This window comes from Lampris incognitus, chromosome 6, assembly GCF_029633865.1.
Source record: "Lampris incognitus isolate fLamInc1 chromosome 6, fLamInc1.hap2, whole genome shotgun sequence".
NCBI classification, from domain to species: Eukaryota; Metazoa; Chordata; class Actinopteri; order Lampriformes; family Lampridae; genus Lampris; species Lampris incognitus.
In genome coordinates, this window is record NC_079216.1 from 67801785 (window position 1) to 67817877 (window position 16093).

A 16093-nucleotide genomic window follows, 5' to 3' on the forward strand; every position below is an offset into this window, starting at 1 on the left:
AGCACAGAGACAGAGAGCTCTGCAAAGAATGGAGAGGAGGAGAGAGTGACAGAGAGAGAGAAAACAGTCCAGAGCGTACAGAGGGACAGTGATGGAGACTCGGCATCCAGCAAACCAAATGAGATGACAGACATTACTTCAGACAGCCTGAGCCCCCTCTCCACCCTCAGCTCGGTTCTAGTGCAGGACACCGCAGGCTTACATGAGACTATACGCTTTGCATCGTCCATTCCATCTGTCTCCAGCTACAGCTCACATATTATCAGTGGACATCGCCACACCTCTGCCATACAAACTAGCACAACTTCTGGGACAAGCTCAAATGTTGTTTACGGTTCTCCTCCCGTATCACGCATGAGGTCGAGCCCCAGATTAAACACAAGCCCTGTTCAAAAGACTGTCTTAACTCTATCAAGCCCAGGAAGCATTAGCACTGGCACCAGCCTTCCTCCAGACAGACAAATGACTACTTCTGCCAGTCCAGAGACTGCAATGAGCGGAGCTGGTTTGCCAACCCATCACCCGAGTCTTAGTCAGAGGACAAAGAGCAACACTACCCACCAAAGCTCTGATCAAGCAAATGTGAAGATTTCTGCAATGGACAAGATGACAGGTAGCTCAGGAAAAGAGCTCCAGATACCTGATCGACATATGACAAGCTCTGGCTCAAAGACTGCCTTTAGGACCCCAAGTGGGGCAGGAACAACCACCACTTCAACTAGCCCATTGACGATTTCTGACCGACAGATAACCAGTCCTAGTACCAAAACCAGCCCCACGACATCCAGTCTGAGGCCAAGGATGAGTTCCCACAGTAGCTTTAGCTCAACTGCAGCAACTACAACCATCACCAACCCTAGAAAGATGTCACAAACCAATGAAAGCTCAAGAACCCCAATACGGAGCAACTGGACCACTACAATGAAGATCAGCTCAAAAATCAAACCAGGCAGAAACCCCACATTAGGACAGGAACTAAAGCCAGATGAAAAACCTAAACTTGGCCTTGGGCCTTCAGACAGGATGCCAAATTCTGACTCTGATCTTAAACCTGGCCGAGCCTCTTTAACTGACCCAGGGGCAAATGATCAAACGCCACTGCCTTTTCATGAAAAACCCACAGTTAGGATTAAACTTAATCCAGCCCCAAAATTTAAACCAGGCAAAATTTTGAAATCTAACAATCATCCTCTTTCTGATCGTGGGACAATAACTGACCAAAACTCAAAGGACAACAAAAAATCTAACAGTGGCCAAAACCATGCCACTCGTCAACAGTATATACCCACCCCAAAGCCAAAATACCATCAAAAGCCCATGCCTACTCAGAAGAGACCCGTACCTCATCAGAGGCATTTAGCTGTCATAAAAACTGTTTCTGACCAACTGCCCAACTCTGGCAAAGATCCTGTAAGTGATCAAGAGCCCACATCTGGTTACCATTCCACATCTAGTCACAGACCTGGAACCACAAATCCTCACAAAACCACTAAGCCTAACCAAAGGCTAAAATCTGACCAAAAAGCTAAACCTTACCAAATGTCTAATTCTAACCATGATTACACACCTGATCAAGAGCCTGAACCGCAGAAAGTCCTTGCATCTAGCCTCACCCAAAGATTTGACCAAAAGCCTTCAACTGATGTGAGGCTGAAGTTTGATCGAGATCCTTTATCTGAAACGGAGCCTAAATCCCACTCAATACCAGACTCAAAGCCGGAACCTGGTCATTCTTCCATACCCCCTTTTCATAAGCATAAACCCACCAAAAAGATACCTAAGGCTGACCAAAGGCCTGGTCCTGACCAAAGGACTATAAGTAACCCAAGAACAAAACCAGAGCCAATGTTTATAATTGATCATGGCCAACATCATGGTCATGATGATCATGGTCAACATGGCCCGATGTCTAAGTTTAACAAAAAATATTTACGCCCCAAACTGTCAATGGACCAAACAAGTGAATCAGGTGTAAAATCTAAACCTGGCCAGGGTTCTGCACCTAACCAAGATCCTAATTCTGACAAAAGCCTTAAAACCACGAGTCCTGACCAAATGCCTCAGCCCAACCTTGAAACTCTACCTGATCGAAGCCCCGATCAAGTATCACTCACAAAACCCAATCCCAGACCCACACCTAGACATTGGCCACCAAAAAGACCAAGACCGCATCAGGGAGCAACGCCACTTTTAAAGCCAAAGCCCAAAGTGAAGCCGAGAAAAAGTCCAAAGACAACGTCTTTTGATTTTTCGCCAAGCAGGGCAACAGATGGCATCCGAAAACACCAACCTGAGATGCCATTTACTTTAAGGCCTTTAAAAGGGGCAAGTGAGCTGGATCTTCTTTCCCAAGAAGACAGAGAGAGCAGATCTGGGATGATTAAGACTGTCAGCCTGAGCACAAAGACCTCTAAAAGCCCCTTTCTGGAGGTGGGTCTCCCACATCACCATCGTGTAGGCTTCACATCTGGCTCCAACAGCTGGATCACATCCAACTTAAAAACAACCACTCAGCCATCCATTATCCCCAAAACCACTATATCAAGTGCACGGTCTAGGAATAACATTTACCAAAAAACTATCCCTGGCACCAGTCCTGACACAAGCCCAACAAAACCATCAATTCATCTGGTTACTGATAGGGACCCACACTTAAAGACTAGGGTCAATCTAACTCCACAGGGAACAGAACCAAGCCCAGCTACCAAAGCAGAAAAAATGACATCCCGGTATAGCCAAATCCCTTCCAACAAGCCTCAAATGATGTCCACCTTCCACTCCAGACTCAACTCTGACCCCAATGCATCAACCTCGGCCACCTCCAACCCTGAACCCCCAACTACCGACCCCATTCCTGACTTCTCTACCCCCAGTCCACGAGAGCTGCGTGTAAAGATTAACCAGGTGACTGCCTTCCTGGGTAACAGCTTGGACAAAAGTAGATGGCCACAGGACAAACATGTGGGGAGTCGTCCAAAGGGAGAGTCTGAAGGCTATCAGGAGAGCAGCAATGCCAACAGGGCAGAAAGCCAACTCCATTCACTGAAATCACCGGATGGTAAGAAATATCATTTACCTAATCTTATCATTCTGTCATTCATTTGCCTCATTAGCACTGACTGCCATTTAGTCACACGTAAAGTGCTTCGACACCTGAATAACACACGGAGCATGGATTTTAACATTGGTATTGTCAGTCTGTGTATTATGGAGATTGCTTACCAGATAACATGATAATTAAAGAATTGTTTAAAATCCTGATGCCTAGCAATGATAATGACCTTTTTTCTTCCAACAAGTCTGAGGCTTGGAGATGTGGAGACATTCAACCACAAACTGGACAAAAAAAGAAACATGCAAATTAGATTTTTGAATTTCAGTGCTGTTCCTCATTTACTTGACCACTTGTGTGTGTGTGTGTGTGTGTGTGTGTGTGTGTGTGTGTGTGTGTGTGTGTGTGTGAGAGAGAGAGAGAGAGAGAGAGAGAGAGAGAGAGAGAGAGAGAGAGAGAGAGAGAGAGAAGATAGAAATGCCTAAAATTAGAGTGGAACAAAGAAAAACCACAAGAGATCCAAAGAACAGCTTTGCCTTTCTAATGAAAGTGACCATTCATCATACCAAGAAACCAACCCCATAAATTTTGCAATTCATCTTGTAAAAATATTGTCTTGTGACTTTAACGTCGTCACAATATTTACACCGAAGACGCGGCTTCATTCTTCAAGCACACCGAGTAATTAACATCGTATTTAAATGACATCAGTACCAAACAAAAAATAATGAGGATTTTAGCAAAGGAGATGTTGAGAAATAGGGATTCATTAATGAGCACAGAACAATGTGGCCACATGGACTTCTGAGATAAACATCTTTGTGGCTAATTTACGATGTGGCTCATTGTTGCTGCTTGTGAGGAATGTGTGTGCACTTAAAAAGCATGTGTCTGTGCTGATGGGAGCGGGGAGGACGGTAATGGACCACAACTGTGCAACTGTGCATTGCTCTGGTCAGACTGTACAACTTCCAATGGTGCGCGGCTTGAATGGCTAATTAGGAATACATTCGATCCTATGGGTTATTTCAGCTAAACACGCCAAATCACCAGTTTAGATACCGGGTATTGGCTGATGACCGTCCCATGAGGGCCGAGCATGTTTACATTCTTGACAGGCACGCACAATGATTTCATTCTTGGTGTGGCGCACTGTGGCTAATCTGAAAAACACTTTGGTGAGACCTCCTCGCGTATGAATTATTCACAAACAAATTGCGTTAAAAAGAGAGACGACAAATGCAAATAAAAAGAAGACAAGTATTTTAATTGTTCAAATTGACCACATGCATGTTCAGACTTTACTTGGCAAGTAATGATTTTGAAGAGCGATCACTGCCAATTTCCCTGACTTGGATTGGCCCGATTCACTGATGAACAATTGTTAATCAGTGTGTGTTTTTGGGTTGGTTTATGGGCCGGGGGGGGGGGGAGGGGGGCGCTTGAGAATAAAATAAGCAAACAGTCATCTTTGAACCAATAATGTATGTCTTAGAAATTACTAGCAGTGATGAATTAGTAAGGTTTACTATCCTCCCCTCTACAGTTGCCATGGCAAGGGACTGCTCTGATCATACGATCAGGAGCAAGACAAAAAACGTCATTTATCAGGTGACCCCTGACCCCCGCAACAGAACCTTCCTCGTGCTCTGTGACATGGAGACGCATGGTGGTGGCTGGACCCTCATACAGCAGCGCAAAGATGGAAGTGTGAGCTTCAACCGGACCTGGGCTGAGTACCGAACGGGCTTTGGGCATCTGAACGGAGGGGAGTTCTGGCTGGGTAATGACAACATCCACCTCTTGACCCGCACCAGGGACATGATCCTCCGGGTGGAGCTGGAGGACTTTGGGGGGGTGAGGGAATTTGCAGAGTATGGGCAGTTTAGGGTGGCCAGTGAGCGCATGCGCTACCGCCTGACAGTAGGAGGTTATTCGGGCTCGGCGGGTGATGCTCTTCGCTTCAGCGACAGTTATGACCATAACAACAGGGCCTTCACCACTCCAGACAGGGACCATGACCGCTACCCATCTGGCAACTGTGGGGCCTACTACAGTTCGGGCTGGTGGTTTGACGCCTGCATGGCAGCAAACCTCAACGGGAAATACTATATGGGAACGTACAAAGGAGTACGCAACGGAATATTTTGGGGGACATGGCATAACATGTCAACAGAGTATTATCCTACCAATGACAGACAATCTTTTAAAACTGTCAAAATGATGATCAGACCTAAGGGCTTTGCTCCATGAGCTGGTTTTGCCCTGACTCAATAGGCATGCTCTGACAGGGAGTGAAACGTGTTTTGTTTGGTTTTGTTTTGCTTGGTTTTGTTTTTGTGTGTATGTGAGTAAAGGCTATTTGTAACAGATTACTTCAGCGGAGAGTCAGAACTTGGCTTTTAGCTTCTAGTAAGTACGCCCAATGTGTTATGCAAAACTAGTAAAACAATACTGCCGCCTTTTGGTGACATACTATACGCAACTTTCAGTAGACTTTTGATGAGCTTAAAGGGAAGGGTGAAGCAAATGAAAGTGAGAACGGGTGTAAGTTACTTATCCATCCATCATCCTGCTCTCAGGGTGGCGCGGACGCTGCAGCCTATCCCAGCAGTCACTGGGCGGCAGGCGGGGGACACCCTGGACAGGCCGCCAGGCCTTCACAGGGCCACAAGCTAGTTAGTTATTCCTATCCAAAGGGGTATCTTCACATTATCTTATTGATGTTTCTGAATATTGTTGTTGGAAGCAGATGATCAACAAGAAAGAGAAATCTGCTTGTGAAGAGTTGTCTTTCTTCAGTAAGGGTAGATTCGTATCTCATGGGCAGCCTGTGAGTTAAAGAGAGAATGACGGTTTTTTTTTGGTCTTTTTTTGTTTTTTGTTTTTATAACAATACTGGAATGTTAATTGCCCGTTGATATGTTAATAACTGAGTTTTATGCAGTATTTTGTAATGTTGAGATAAACAAAACTGATGAAACATTGTTTCGCATCAATTTATTTGCATGTAATATCACAACAAAAACACTCCCCAGACAGCACCCGGATGTGGGCCACTTCAGGCAGTGATGCGGCACTGGCGGTCTTCTTCTGGCCCTGACGAACTGGATGTGAGCCTGAAGTGGCCCACATGTATAACAGCAAATATTGCCCAAATATGCCAAATCACATGTGGGCCTTTTGTGGCAAAGATGCGGTGCTCTGGGCAACATGTGGTCTGGATGTGACCCTGAAGTGGCCCATGTGGTAAATGGTGAATATGGCCCAAATATCACAAAACACATATGGGCCACCTTTGGCAAATATATATGTGGTACATGCAGCATTGCTATGGTTTGGTTCTGGCCCAGATCTGGCAAACAGGAGCGGACCGCCCAAGTGCCATCATTCCACGCGGTATGTGGGCCGGATGAGTTCGGGACGGGTTCGGGCCACAGCAGCTTTGCTATCTGGGACCCCTAGAAAAGACGCGTCTTCAGTGTGGACCCTTATTTCAGACGGATCTGGAAGTCCCACAATTTAGTTTAATGGAGGAAACCCGGTGGGCTTTAAATGAGGCCAGCAGTGACATAATAAAATGCTTTCAACTAATTCCGTCACGATAGACATATTAACCAGTCGCTACTCCATTTCCCAGCATGCTTTGGAAGGCGTCTGGCCTGTACCGTACGCTTCCTGGAACGGAAGGGAAAGTCTCGTTGACACTCTCTCGGAAAGTCTCGTTAACACTTTCTCGGAAACCATGTGACCGGAAAAGTCACGCCTATTGATTTGTGTTCTCAGCAGACGGCGTGTGTACTGACTAACGCTGAGGTTGATCGGCATTTCGATTCCCTAACTTCTACATCGCAAACTGCGCCACACATTAAAGACGGCAACTGCAGCTATAGCCATCAAATTTGGGATTAAAGTATTAAAGTTAGCTAGCGCTTTTGGATTGAGGATAGACGATGGGGGGGGCGGGGGGACCCGCGCGACTTGCTTCGTGTTCTCGCGTGGTTTCCAAGGAAACGTCTCTTAAGACGGTCCTATAGAGATCTAGCGGCGGTCACCCCTCTCGTCCCGAGGGTGTGTGAAACCCGTCCCCTTGACCAAGCCGGTGTTGCTTATCTTAAGAGGCGGCTCGGTACGTAGTCCGGCAGCTAACGTCGACATTCTGAAATGTGCCTGACTGCTTCCGTCAGTTCTGTGTACCGACGGTGGCTGCCATGTTGCGGGTCTCGGCGAGTCGGCACGTATGTGCGGCGCTTCTGCGCCGGCAGCCATTACAGGCGCGCCGCCACACACGTGGGTCTGGAGGTTCGGTCCGGTCTCTGTCTGCCCCTCTCTGCACCGAGTCCGCGACCCCGACGGGAAGCGAGCCTCTGCAGCAGTGGGCCCTTGTTGTAGACCCGTTCAGCATAGTACGTGCGCGTTTGGGTTGCAGCATCTCGGTACGGTCGTTGGACCCACATGCGTTTCCCGAGGCGAACCGAGCCTTCATTACGCTTCGTGGGACCAGCGCCGGCGAAAGCGTCAAGCTCCATCGTTTCCACGTCAGTTACGATAACCGAAGCAGGGAGCTGGTCATCTCGGCCGAGAGGGTCAGCAACGCCGTGTCCGCTGAGCTCACGGCGCCCATCAAAAGCGGTTGGTATCCCGCCGAGTGTGGTGTGCATGAAGGACACAGACCCCTCCTGCAGCAGTTACGCAGCCCCCTCCGCCTGTCTGGCGTGCACCGTCACCTCCGCATGTCACCGACACCAACCATCCTCCCTCCCCGTCACGGGACGACGCTGTTGTCTTGCACAGGTAGCCAGGGTCCCCGTCGCTCGTTTCACACCCCACGCACAGTATGAGGGTGGTTCTGTCGACAGCTATTGTTCCGTTAAGAAGATGTTAAGGATTAAACACGTGGCATGTTGAGAGCTTCTGCCTTGACTGACAGGTCTGTCAAGCTGTCTGCCACCGAGGTGTCACCCAGCTCCACACATTGTCCACCCCACTGCCCAAATTTCCATTTTCTGGCTCCAACAACTGACCAAATGGCACCAAGCTTAAAGCCAAACTTTAGGCTTCAAAATGCCCCTTCATGACCCAACGGGCTGCTCCGGCTTCCTCCCCCAGTCCAAACACATGTAGGTCAGGTTAAGCAGCCGTACTAAACTGTCCCTAGGTGTGTGTGTGTGTGTGGGGGGGGGGGCTGTGATGGACGGGCAGCCTGTCCAGGGTGTCTCGCCTCCTGCTGCTCAGTGGCTGCTGGGATAGGCTGCAGCATCCCTGAGAGCAGGACAAGCGGTTCGGATAATGGATGGATGTCGTCTGTCCTGTCGTCCTCCCCTCTTTAGTGTTATTGTGTCTTTATTGTACCAGAACTCCACATCACGACTACAGGAAAAGCCAGCGTGCAGGTCAAGCAAATGGAGTGTGACGTCTGCAAGGTGCAAACAGAGCAGGGGGACTGTGTGCTGCACTCAGTGAAGGTATACTGCATCACAACACACTACAACCACTTCTCATGGTGACGAATGAATAAAAATAACACGTGTGTGTTTGTCATTGGTTAGAGTTGTGATAAAGCACCACTACCTACCCATGTCATCTACTTTCTGTTACCTCTCCCATCGTAGGGACATCAAGTGAATGTGCAGTCCTATGGAGGAAATATCACTGGTGTAGGCACTATCCACGGCAACGTGGACATCAGCACATCTGGACACGGTGTAAGATTACAGTTTCATTATTTTCTGGTACCATTGGTTTTACATTTATTCACCAGGTGGCAGTATTAGCATAGAAAGCAGGATTTGATAAATTGCTCTCATCTTTTTTATTTTTTATTTTCACAAGTGTTTGTATTACACTTTATGATTTGGACAAATGACCTATTCTAGTTTACTTTTTTTTTATCCATGCCAGGTTTTTTCTGTACAAACACTGTAGAAGAAAATCCAGTTGCAAGCTGGCTGTATAATGTGCTAAATCCAGGGCTGTTTAATGATCGGTGTGTGCATGGTTTTAGGCAGTAGAGGTCAAGAAGCTCCAGGGCACCATAATGAATGTGTCTACAGAACATGGCCCTCTGAAGGTCAAAGCCATCTATGCTGAGTCTACCACTGTCTCTTCCAACTCTGGGAGAGTGGAGCTGGGAAATGTACAGGGTGAGCAAAACAAAAGCTGCCCCTCGTTGTAATTGCCTCTCCCAGGGGGGGCTGACCATGTGCCACTGAGAGCCATGTGTATGCAGGTTTTCGTTCCAGCTGGACTGCGCAGCAGGTGATTTCACTGACTAGCAGCCCTTCAACCAAAGAGGAAGGATGTACCAGTGAAATCACCTGGTGTGGAGTCGGGTTGGAATGAAAACCTGCGTACACATGGCTGTCCGTGGCACATGGTTAGCTCCCCTGGTCTCTACGGTAAGTTCAACCACAATACATTACAAAAACCTGAATGTGAACACATTCATATACACTGTGATTTTTGTGTGGGCTTGGATTTTGTTTTAAAGTAATCAGTCTATCTGTCATCAGCACAGAACTAGTATACAGTGGCACTTGAAAGTTTGTGAATCCTTTGGAATTTTCTCAAGGCTCAGCATTTTCGATTTTTACCAATTTTCACCGAAAAATACCCAGATTTTTTAAAAGGAGATCGGTTTAAACTGATTTTCACCCGGATTTTATGTTTCCACGGATCCAGAAGTTGTTCCTGTTCATGTGAGGTTATGTAACAGTGTCCTCTTGTGGCGAGATTCGGCATGCTGGGTGACTTTGAAAAATAAAAACCGAGAACACTGAGCCTTGAATTTTCTGTATTTCTGCAAAAAAAAATTGACCTACAGTGTAATCAGAGCTTCGTCTAAATCCTAAAACTAGATAGAGAACCCAATTAAACAAATATGTGGGTCCGCGGTGGTGTAGCGGTCTAAGCATCGGCTTTGTGTCAATGCAGTTGCCCACTGGGGACCGGGGTTCGCGCCCCGGTCTCGTCAGATCTGACTATGGCCGGACTCGATGAAGCAGCAATAATTGGCGGCGCCGTCTTCGGGGGGGGTCGGCTTGTGTTCATCACATGAATGCGTCTCTGTGTTTGTGGGAAAAAGCAGTGGTTTGGCCTGGAGTCGCCTTGTCACGGAAGTGGGGAGGCGTCTCCTTCCAGACTGCCGGCCGGAGAGATGCAGTTGGCCAACACATGCAGTATGAAGGTGGGTGTTTGAATTAAAAATAGGGATCAATTGACCACTAAATTCGGAGAAAAGGGGAAAAATCAGAAATATTTTTTTAAAAACGAAAAAAACCCAAATATTACGCTTTCATTTATTTATTGAGCGCAATTACCCAACATTGAATATCTTGGGAAAAGTATGTGAGCCTTTGCCTTCAGTGTGACCCCTTGAGTAACAATAACTTAAACTAAATGGGGCAGCTTCATAGCCAAATGGTTAGATTGCACATGGCCACATGGTTGCAACTGTTGCCGGTTCGAATCCAGCTGGCGGCGTTTGTTGCATGTCTTACCCCTCTCTCTCCCCCCATTTCTTGTCTGCCTCCACTGTGACTATCTAATAAAAAGTTATAGAAATACCAACAAAAAAAAAACTTAAACCAAACGTTTCTGGCAGCTGTTGATCAGCTTGGAGGAATTTTGGCCCATTCCTCCTTACAAAACTGCTTCAACTCAGTGATGTTGGTGGGCGTCCTTGCATGAACTGCTCTCCTCTGGTCCTTCCACAACATCTCTACTAGATTAAAGGTCTGGACTTTGACTCAGCCATTCCAAAACATAACGTTTATTTTGCTTTAACCATTCATTGGCAGTCTGACTTGTGTGTTTAGGGTTGTTGTCTTGCTGCATGATCTACTTTCTGTTGAGCTTCAGTTCATGGACTGACACCTTGACATGCTGCTGTAGAACTTGCTGGTATAATCTAGAATTCATTGTGCCGTCCTGGTTCAGGGGCTACAAAACAGCCCCAAACCACGATACTGTCACCACCATGCTTCACAGTTGGGATGAGGTTCCTATGTTTGGAAGCAGTGTTTGGTTTTCGCCAAACACTGCTTTTCAGTTAAACCAAAAAGTCCTACTTTGGACTCATCTGTCCACAGAACATTCTTCCAATAGCCTTCTGGCTCATCCACATGGTCTTTAGCAAATTTTAGATGGGCAGCAATGTTCTTCTTGGATAGCAGTGTCCTCCTCCTTGCTATCCTGCCATGCACACCTTTCTTGTTCAGTGTTTGCATGATGGTGGAGTCATCGACACTGACCTTAACCAATGCAAGAGAAGCCTGTAGATCCTTGGATGTTATCCCGGGGTTCTTTGTGACCTCCCGGAACATTATACGCCTTGCTCTTGGAGGGACATTTGTTGGACAGCCACTCCTGGGGAGAGTAACTGCTGTTGAATTTCTTCCATTTGTATACCATCTGCACCAGAGTGCACTATTTCTAAAGAGTCCAAACTCTTTAGAAATAATTTTGTAAGCTTTTCCAGCCTGTTGAGCACCAACTACTTTTTTCTGAGGCCCTCGAAAATCTTTGATTGAGGCATGGCAAACTTCCACAAACCTATAGTGAAGACCCGGGTTTATGTTCTTTCAATAGGGCAGGGCCAGCTAAACACAAACCTGATCTGTCACCCCATTGATTGAAACACCTAACTCCAATTACCCCTTTAAATGAACTGATTACCCTAGAGGTTCACATACTTTCTCCAACAAAGACAGTTACTCTTGGATCATTTTGCTCAATAGATAAATGATAAAGTGCAATGTTTTTGTTATTTGTGTAACTGGGTTCCAGGGGCGGAGCGCTGGTCTCAGCACAAAGGGGGCGGAGCTTCTCGATGAGCTCTGGTGATAGTCATTTTAAAATTCAAAAATTGTAAACTAGCAGACATCTCATCCTATCCAGCAAACAACACAAATGGTCACTTATTGAGCCAAGCAGCCTACATGTCTAAGAAAGAATAGAAAAGCCACTTTTGTCAGACAAACCTGTTCAGAAGCTTGTTCTGAAGAACAAAAAAAAGTGTTGCTTACTCACTCCCCCTTCTGGCAGTGTGACGCAGTTATACCTCACAACCAATCACAGCTGGATCACAGCTCCGATGCATTCATGAATAGTCGTAAAAAAGGCTATAGCCTTTATTGGGGCCGTTAATACCTATGTATAGGGGCCCCGTACTGCACTGTGTTTTTTATCATTAGCCGACTTTACGAGTGTGTCACTGAATGCATCGGAGTCCCGGGACCCGGTGCGTTCACGGACGCTCGTAAACTCGGCAACAGAGCTCCAAACGGGGCCCCCCGACCTTGTGGGCCCTGGGGCGACCGCCCCCATGCCCCCGCTCTGGCTCCGCCACAGCTGGGTTCTCTTTATCTAGTTTTAGGACTTAGATGGAGAGCTGATCACATTTTATGTCATGTGTATGCAGAAATACAGAAAATTCCTTTTCTAGCGCCACTGTAAACTACAGGACTATATATATATATATATATGGATGGCTGAGAACGGATCCACCTTTTCACAACTTAAGTAAGTTGTCTAAGGGATGGCTTTCCTATTGATCAGTTATAAATACATTAGAACACAGTGCCAAAACCTATTCAGTTTGTGAAGCATGCATGCTCACATATTCTAATCTGCCTTGTGTACTCTATAGTGTAATAATTACATTGCATCACAAGAGGTTTTTTTTTTTTCTTTTAATAAATTTGTGCTTTAGAATGACTTCAGTAGGCCTTGTTTGGTTAACTTACCAGTATTGCAGTATGTCAAACTATTCCATAAATGACAATTACAGCAAACTTTTCTGTGAAGTACACATGTACTTGTTGGGGATTTGGAAAAAGATGTTTTTGGCTGACCTTTGGCCATAACCGTTCAAATTCAGAGGAGAGAGAAACACAATAATAATGTGAAGCCTAGGGAGCAGAGTGAGTCACCCATATAGTATTTTGATTTCTTCCTTAGGGAAAAAGCCTGTTTTTCAAAAGCATGGGCGTAATTATTTTACGCTACACAATGTAGGTTTACACTGTGCAGTCTGCTAAAGAGATGCCTCCCTGTCAGCAGTTCCATAGTAAGATCTGAGTTAACTCCTCCATCTATGAGGAGCTGAAAAGTACATGAAAGTACATAGTTGTTTTGCTGTGTACATTAGTGAGTACTAAGTGTGTGCTGTCTGTCGTTGGTTATAAGGTAACACCACCGTGGACAGTGTCTCTGGAGATGTAATTATAGGTAAGCAAGGCAATTCCTCCATGTTGCAATGCACATGAACAACACAACACAACGCCTCTTTAATTGCAAATAGAAGAAAAATACTAATATTCAGCCTTGCTTTTCCTCTGCAGATGGCTCAAATGGTCACCTGAAGGTTTCCTCCCAACGCGGGGACGTTGACGCTTACGTGGGGGACAGTGGAAGTGCCGAACTCCACAGTCAAGAAGGTAAACGCTGGAGCCCATATCAAATAGCAGGAGAAGGCCTTGCTAGCCACAACTGGTCTTGTCAAGGCTAAACTTTCCTTCCTTAAAGTGGAAGTAGACAACTTTTCAACACCCCCCCCCCCACCAGCATTTGCAAGTGGTGTTATTGTTTGTGCCGCTGTCGCAAAGACAACTGGATCGCTTTCCGTGTATTAGCCGCCTGGCTAGTGTCCAAAGCAAGAACAAACCGTAAGAATCCTAATTTGAATGAGGAACCCTGATCTCAGTGCTGTGATACAGGCAGAGTAAAACATCTGGCAGTATTAATACGTAGGCAGGTTGTGTTACCTACTGATCCAGTAGAAATAATGCCAACTGAATCCTCTCACGTGCCGGAGCTCACTCCATCCAGTGAATGCCCGTCACTCGTTTTATCTCGTCTTCTATCGCTCTCTCTCTTTGCCTTCTTTGCCTCCTCCATCAACAGGGTTATTTTTCTTCTGTCGGGTGGAGTTTCCATAGTTACTTTGGTTGTTCCACCGTCCGCCATTGCTTAGCCCGCTACTGGATGGTTGACACACTTACTGTGCCGTAAATTGATTTGCCGGGAAAAATTGTGCCCGGTGGCAGACAGAATTGTAGTGAAAGTGAGAACCAATCTAGACGCCGATGGTGTCATTCTTCTATATCCATTACGCTGTGCCATCAACATTTACTTCATAATGATAAAGTAAAAAAGTTATCTACTTCCACTTGAATAACTTATCTTGGGTATAGTCCCTTGTACATTCACTTTACCTGCTGTTTCTCTCATCTTTTTTTTCCCTCATTCTTGTGAACATTCTCCTTTTCCTTAGGGGCTGTGTGTGTGCGTATCCCCTCTTCTATAAGAGCAGGGGTGGAGCTCTGTGGAGCCTCAGTGGATGTTAGCCCAGAGGTTGCCCTGCACGGGAAGGAATGCAACACGGCCCAAGGCCAGACTACAGTCACTGGTGAGTCATCAGTCATCATAACATCACATACCTTCGCTTTATTGCCATTTTTTCATTACTATAACACTCCAGCAAGTGAGGCAGTTCAATACCGGCACCAGCGGCTTCTAACCGGCGTCCTCGACAGGTACATCTAGGTCTGTTAGGCAGGGATGAGACGCTCCTTCATTACTCTAATTCTGTCTGCCTTCCAGCACCGGAGAGATTTTCAAATCATTGGCCTATTTTCTTTAAAGAGCTGCATTTAACTAAGAAAAAGAAGTGAAACATAGATGGAGAAACTTAAACTATGAAATTTCACACCAAAGCTGCAAAATTTCACACAGGACCTTCGTCTCCTATTCCATAAAGACTGTACATTATTGTCACAAATGCTCTGAAACGGCACAGTTTTTCATTATTGCCCTGTTTTCCTCTCCCTCTCAGGCCAAATAAATGGAAAGACCCAGACGGACCAGCGGATTAAGGCTCAGTCACAAAATGGCTCCATCAGGCTGAAGACACAAAGCTGGTTTGAGTCTCTGAAGCTCGGAAGCTGAATTATGAGTGATGGATTTTATCGAAAGCCATATTGCCACATCGGTGTGGAGGAGCAGAATTCTCAAGAGCACCATGTCAGTGGCGGGCAAATCCAGAAAACTTACAGGTCTGGAAGAACTGATTTAACTCTCCTTAACTAGGTCATTAAAAAAGAACTGTCCTCTGGTACATACAGTGAGTGAGTTCAAAACCGTCAGTGTTGACACATGTACACGCACACAGTTTCTGGGCATGGAGTTTTCAGAAAGACTGGTCGAGAAACTATAGTGAAGTCACTGATGTCATTTATTTCACAACACTTATGCAGTATTTTAACAGTAGGAAATGTTTTAAGGGGCGTCTGGGTGGCGTGGCGGTCTATTCCGTTGTCTACCAACACAGGGATCGGCGGTTCGAATCCTCGTTACCTCCGGCTTGGTTGGGCGTCCCTACAGACACAACTGGCTGTGTCTGCAGGTGGGAAGCCGGATGTCGGTATATGTCCTGGTCGCTGCACTAGCGCCTCCTCTGGTCGATCGGGGCACCTGTTCGGGGGGAGGGGGAACTGGGGGGAATAGCGTGATCCTCCAACGTGCTACATCCCCTGGTGAAACTCCTCACTGTCAGGTGAAAAGAAGCGGCTGGTGACTCCACATGTATGGGAGGAGGCATGTGGTAGTCTGCAGCCCTCGCTGGATCAGCAGAGGGGGCGGAGCAGAGACCGGGACGGCTCAGAAGAGTGGGGTAATTGGCCAGATACAATTGGGAAGAAATAATGGGGCAAAAAAAAAAAACACTTGTTAAGGTTTGGTTTTATATAATTAATACTCAGATTCAGACAACGTGCCCTTCTAGAATTTATCCCAGAAGGGCAGTTCAGTTCCACAATCTACCCAGACCATACACAACTCACAGACAATCTACCCAGACCATACACAACTCACAGACAATCTACCCAGACCATACACAACTCACAGACAATCTACCCAGACCATACACAACTCACAGACAATCTACCCAGACCATACATACACAACTCACAATCAGCACTATGTCAGAGACAACAGACAGATCAGTACATGGGCAAGAGGTTCACATTGTCACCGTTGTGT

At 46.3% G+C, this 16093-nt stretch overlaps 2 protein-coding genes across 2 annotated transcripts; both read left to right on the forward strand.

Moving 5' to 3' along the window:
- The first annotated feature begins 818 nt into the window (after positions 1 to 818).
- On the forward strand, positions 819 to 6026 carry LOC130114169 (mucin-1-like). Its single transcript, XM_056281962.1, has 2 exons — positions 819 to 3058; positions 4599 to 6026. The coding sequence occupies exons 1-2, from the start codon at positions 865 to 867 to the stop codon at positions 5303 to 5305; spliced, it is 2901 nt and encodes a 966-aa protein (XP_056137937.1). The 5' UTR covers positions 819 to 864; the 3' UTR covers positions 5306 to 6026.
- Positions 6027 to 7031: 1005 nt separating this feature from the next.
- Positions 7032 to 16004, forward strand: fam185a (family with sequence similarity 185 member A). Its single transcript, XM_056281978.1, has 8 exons — positions 7032 to 7684; positions 8408 to 8517; positions 8665 to 8757; positions 9057 to 9195; positions 13241 to 13282; positions 13396 to 13491; positions 14328 to 14462; positions 14889 to 16004. The coding sequence occupies exons 1-8, from the start codon at positions 7264 to 7266 to the stop codon at positions 14999 to 15001; spliced, it is 1149 nt and encodes a 382-aa protein (XP_056137953.1). The 5' UTR covers positions 7032 to 7263; the 3' UTR covers positions 15002 to 16004.
- Positions 16005 to 16093: the final 89 nt, after the last annotated feature.